This window comes from Limulus polyphemus, unplaced genomic scaffold (genome assembly GCF_000517525.1).
Source record: "Limulus polyphemus unplaced genomic scaffold, Limulus_polyphemus-2.1.2 Scaffold50, whole genome shotgun sequence".
NCBI classification, from domain to species: Eukaryota; Metazoa; Arthropoda; class Merostomata; order Xiphosura; family Limulidae; genus Limulus; species Limulus polyphemus.
Genome location: NW_013665660.1, coordinates 777,430 through 783,357, shown reverse-complemented (window position 1 = coordinate 783,357; position 5,928 = coordinate 777,430). Strand labels below are relative to the sequence as shown.

The 5,928-nt window shown below is 32.4% G+C and overlaps 1 protein-coding gene across 1 annotated transcript in view; it reads left to right on the top strand.

Annotated features, from left to right (window-relative positions):
• LOC106463020 overlaps positions 1–4,730 on the top strand; it is a 38,151-nt gene extending 33,421 nt beyond the window's left edge. Inside the window, exons 10-12 of the mRNA XM_013922993.1 lie at positions 2,453–2,566; positions 3,696–3,938; positions 4,267–4,730. Coding sequence (XP_013778447.1) covers positions 2,453–2,566; positions 3,696–3,938; positions 4,267–4,730 — 821 coding nt within the window. The remainder of the gene's footprint in view (positions 1–2,452; positions 2,567–3,695; positions 3,939–4,266) is intronic.
• The last annotated feature ends 1,198 nt before the right edge of the window (positions 4,731–5,928 follow it).

Here is a 5,928-nt window from a genome sequence, read left to right as displayed (position 1 = left end):
ATTACAAAATGATAAAAACCCTATAATCTGAGTGCTTTCGAAAGGTGGACCTTTCAAAAGCTCTCAGATTATAGGGTTTTTATCATTTTGTAATTCTTTGATGTCACATTGGACTTCTTCAAACTTGTTTTAATCTTTCTATACCTCTCTAATAGTTTTGTCAATCTTGTCTTCAATCAGTTTTATTTTTATTTTAATTATTCTTAAATAGTATGTCTCTCTCTTTTAACTCATCTCTTAAGTTCCTGTCTCTTTCTTCATGGTCTTCTTTTATTTTTTGAATTTTTTCCTCTTGTCTCTATTTTAATTTTCTGTAAGTTCCTTCTTGGTTTTCTTTTGGTTTGAGTCTTGCTCTTTTACATTTTATGTCATGTTCTTCCTGATCTTGTTTTAATAATTTCATCATTTTCAGGCATATGTGGGATAAGAATTCTTCTACAGTAGGTGTCTCTGACTTGTTAGCAGTAAATTCGAGCAATAAACAGACAGCACACAATCCACTTGTTTTAAAATAATCTATTCAAAACAAGTCAAACTATGTACACAAATTCTTGACACTATGGATATCACAGTTGTATCTAAAACTCTAAATGATTCTCTTTTCTTGTCAAAAGTCCACATAGGCTGATTCAATTACTTTGGAATCCAATTGACAAGACGAATTATTTTTCATTATCTTCTTTTCTCACAATACAAGTCAATGAATAATTCATCATATTACTTCATGGGTTATCACAGTCACATCCTGAACTATAAATAATTGTCTCCTTTTCGTCAAAGTTTACACAGATGGGTTCAATTACTTTAGAACACCCTTTGACAAGACAAAATAAATGCCAAAATTTTCAATGAAAATGATTTCTGAGCCACTGTATTAATGAAGACAAGATATGTAGTAGGAATATATGTTGTCTTATGTTGCAATAGGATTTCATAAGCTATGTAATAAAGAAATGTTCTGCTTGGTACATGTCTCTAGAGGCAGGGGGTGTTAAGAGCCAACCCAGGCCCCGGGTCAGTAATATCATTGCCCCCACCCCCCCATTTATTTGCTGATTTTTCATAAAAGCAATTTAGGTGACAAATTCTTTGATGAATCCATTAAAAAGCACCAGCCATTTTAGCTCATTAAATAGTATGCATTGGCCCCTCAACAGACCCTGAGCCCCAGAGCATCTGCCCTCCTTGCCCCCCTCTCTCATCAGCTCTGTCTAGAGGCATTGTTGCAATATAATTTTTCAAGACATGAATACATAAGATGATAAGGCATAAAAACATACATTGGCTAGCAACAGAAGGATTCTTTATGATGTAATAAGATTTCATGAATCATTTTAATTAGGCATGATAATTGTTGTCTGCATTAGGGTTTTAGAATACAGTATAGTGAGATAATATGCTGACTGGTTTCCTAAGGATATCTGTGCATTAGAGTTTCACAGATTATTTAAATTGGATAGATACTGACTGGTGCTTATAAAGAGAATGTTGCAATATTGTTATAAATGACATATAATTACCACGTATATATCTCCCATTGGCTGTTAGCTTTAAACAAGACATATAATTCAAACATATACTTGCTTTCAGTTGTAAAGGTTTTTATAAACCATGTTCTTTCTTATGTTTACCATAATATGCAAGCAGGGGCAGACTAGCATTAAAGGATTAGGTCAGGTAATATCACATGCTGCATACTGGCTAAACAATTAAAACTTAGTATCAGTTTCTAAGAATGCGTCAAATGCACTGGCCCACAGGACAATTGGCCACCATCCCAGTGAGCCAATCTGCTCCTATATGCAGGAGATTTATTCTAATGAAGTTTTGTGAGTTAGGCATATAGGTTCATATTAATGTCTCTAAGAAGCAGTCCTGTAGTGTGACTCTATACCATAAATCTTTAAATTGAATTAGCTTACTTAATTACTCAGGACAGGTGTACTTAGAATGTTATAAAATAATATTAAGCAAAGCTCAAACTTCAAATTATGAAGTTGCTTTGAAAGTGCATCTCTTTGTTCTGTATCACATGTTGTATTTTATTAATATTGTTGCGTCATCGAGATCACATGACTACGGTGACGCCACGTTTCTAGAACTATCCCGTATCTTGGCGAATGCTATAGTATTTGCTAGATATAGGGTAGTTTGGTATATATAAGAGGGGACAACGTGACGCGAGAGATTAATGTAATGTGTCTGTGTAGATAGTGAGTAATTGAACTGCAGTCAGAAGTATTATTGACGTTCGTTGTTATAGCGTTTGTTTAGCGCGATTGTTGAAGTTGAGTGTATCGGTAAAGTTATATTCGGAAAGAATAAATCAGTTTTATTAAAAAAGGACTTGTGTCGCTTAAGTTTCGTCGGAACGAAGTTACGGAAAGTTAATTAACAAACGGAGACGTAACAATATAAATGTTTTAGTTTCATACTTGATTTACTCTTTCAGCATGCTACTCAGCTGGTGAGTTCCAATGTAAAAATTGGCGATGCATTGCACGGAAACTTCAGTGTGATGCTTTCAATCACTGTGGGGATAATTCTGATGAACATTTGTGTACAGGTACTTAATATAAAAATTCTCTGTAAAGCATTCTAATGAATTTCTAACTGTTCTTTCAGTTTAGAATCACAAGATTTTCTTCCAGAATTAATATTTCTTTATTTTCATGCATAAGTATTCTTTCTTTTCAAACTGTTAGAAGAAAAACCTGTATAAAAGAATATTATGTTTTGTTTTGAAGTCATTGTATTGTATAAAGTTTATAAGACTACATTTTACAGACCTGTTGCAAAATAGTATTTTTTATTTCTTGGTTGAATATTTTATCAAACTGAAATTCTAAACATTAATTGAGGTTGATAATGAACTGGGGAATTATATGGAAAGATTTCCTTAGTGTATAATGTGATAATTTTCCATTACATAATGCTCTTTAAGAGTGTTATCAATTATAACTGAGAACCAGTCTGCTTCTTTTGTATAAACTTTAACTGTGCTCTACAACAAAGTTAACAGGGCTCAGGATTCCTGCTTATTACCCCCTTATTTAATCTTTTCAGTATTTTTTTATGAAATTTTGGTATTGGTCACAAAATAACATCACAATTTGGTGACCCCAGACATAAAATATTTTATGCTTTTTTCTTCTCAAGCTTAAAACATGCATGCAGAAAATTAGTTTAGTTGTCAAACAATCACAGTAGTTTGATGTACAACTCACATTGTCCTTAAGCATAAGAACACTGTTAATTCAATGGTGTTGTAATGGTTCAGATGAGAAATGTTCACCTGTCATAAGAATTTTTATCCAGGCTAACTTAGCAGATGAAGCTCAACTCCCCATCACAGAGTTAAGCCAAGTCTGATCTCTCTTTTCCATAACTGTATGTAGGGAATATTATTTAATTTTGATACATTAACTACAAAGGTACACATTCACTTGTGTGATAGGTTTCTCCATTTAAAAAAAATAACTCAGGTCTGAAAATTAACTTTTAACATTGTTTTTTTCAATACTTACTTCCTTAGCTTTTGCATAATATTGTAAACGAACCTTGTTAGATGGTTTGATCAGTCAGTTGTGAAGCATTCCTCTTCATGAGAGACTGTAATTACTTGTTATCTAGTAATATGTAGAAGAAAGTCATATATATATTAACTACAACAGAAAATCTGAATTCTTATTTAGGAAAAGGGAGCTTACATGATTCTCTTGACAGAAACTGGTGGAAAACTCTGACACCTAACTATTACTTCCCCAAACAGTCAAGCTTGTCAACTGTAGGTACCAACAAACTTGTTTTAATTACCAGCTTAGCAGGACTTGGAATATTTATTTTTATGACTGTCACGATTCTTATAAGACTTCACAAGAAACAATCAGATGAAGATTCTACCAGGGATAGTCTTTGTACTCACAATGGAGACATTGGTAAGTAGCAGAATAAAGTAACTTGTCAGTTTCGTATTTTGGTCACTTGACTCAAAACTTGCATTATACAGTGTATCAGTCATGAAATTTACAAAAGCTACCTGTCATTCTTTATTGTGTATTTTCGATTTATCATATACCATTTTATAGATTCCTACATATGTAAACGTTTAAAAGTATAAGAGAGAAAAATAGATCATATTTACAGAACTAATTCTTAAATGAGATAAGATCATGACTGATTTGGTTATATGAGATTATATGCATTATGTGAAGGAAGCAGCTTTTCATATACTGAATATGCATATTAATATTTTAATTGTTATAGATCAGAGTGATATTATGGGTGTGACATCAGATCTACCACATTATGATCCTCCACCATCATATGAAGATGTTTTAAAGTTCATTTTCTCTCCTCCAACGTACATTAGTGTTTTTGGAACACATCATAACCAGGTGAACAGCACTACAGAATCTCTTGTCCCTTCAGCTGGAACTGATAATGCTGCAAATGTGTCTGAAAACATGACTGATCAGAGGGCAGAGACACCTCATGCCTCACAAGCTGATCTAATTGGAGAAGGCTGCAGGGCTATTCTGAGAGTTAATTTACCTCTATATGTAAATACTGAGGATCCACAGCAAGTAGTGGTTACTGAAAATAGTCTCACCAATTCATTTCCAGTTGAAAATTTCCCTGAATCTTCTATTTCTCTTAAAGAGGAAGTTCCTGTTAATGTTACAGGCACTGATGGCTCTGAAGTTCCAAAAATAGGATCTGTTTTTTAACTAGGCTTGCCTTATAGGATGTATATTTATAACTGGCAGAAATTAGGGAAGCTTGATTTGTTCAGTTTCCAGGTTGATCATGCAAAGTAATATTTCCAGAAGAAACAATGTGTTGTAACTGATCCACCATCCACCAGATGAATTACATCTTAAAGCAGATATGCACCTTAGATTGTGTATGCTCATCCAAAATCTTCTTTTGCAGGAAGGATGCATCAATTTCTAATTGCTAATGCTGTTTACTATTAACCCCAGCAACTACATGCTGAAATCACAAGAGAAAATCCTCAAGATGATTCAATATCCTTGAACTTTATCCCAATTAGCTCCATCTTTAAAAATGACTGAAGGCAACACAAATAAATTAATTTCATTTGTTACAAAAGAAAAATTTTCAAATTATTTGATAGCTATTTTTGTTTTCAATTCTACTTGAAAAAAACCATAGTTTCTAAATTATAACTCCCCCCCCTTTGCCAGGAATGGCTTTATCACATACTTCCATCAATACTTAATTATTGGATCCTTGTGATTCCTCACATTGGCATAATCCATTGCTCACTAATGTAATATTAATTTATGGCTAAGAAAAGATTTTATTAATTAGCATTCAAACTTAAGACGTAAAGAAATAGCAATCATGTAACAGCTTGCAAGATATTTTTGTACTGTATTGGAATATCTGTATATCAGTTTTAAGGTCCAAAAACCAAGTAGTTTTTATTCATACTAATTTATTGATTATGGCTGTATCATAGATATTTGTTTTATCTATATTTAAATATATAATTCTCTAAACAATTTGTTGCTGGATTTTGAATAACTTTTAAGGATTAAAGCATATGCCATACTAAGATTTATATCTTTTTAGTATTAATATAATTGAAATATCATTATGTATTTTTATACTACAATATCAATTAATGGTCAGTCTTTAATGATCATTGTAATGATATAACCATTTAACGGTATTCTCTTGTAATACTGGCCACTGACAGGCAAATTAAAAACTTATGAAATAGCAGGAGGAACAATGAGATAAGTGTTGCAGAGTAAATAATTCTGATAAAACAGTGCAATAATAATATTGAATACAGCTGTTTCATACAAAAACAGTTTTTATTGATTCACACAACAACAAAGTCTAACACAATCATTTCCTATAGTGAACTTACTGAATACACAATGCTAGTTGCCC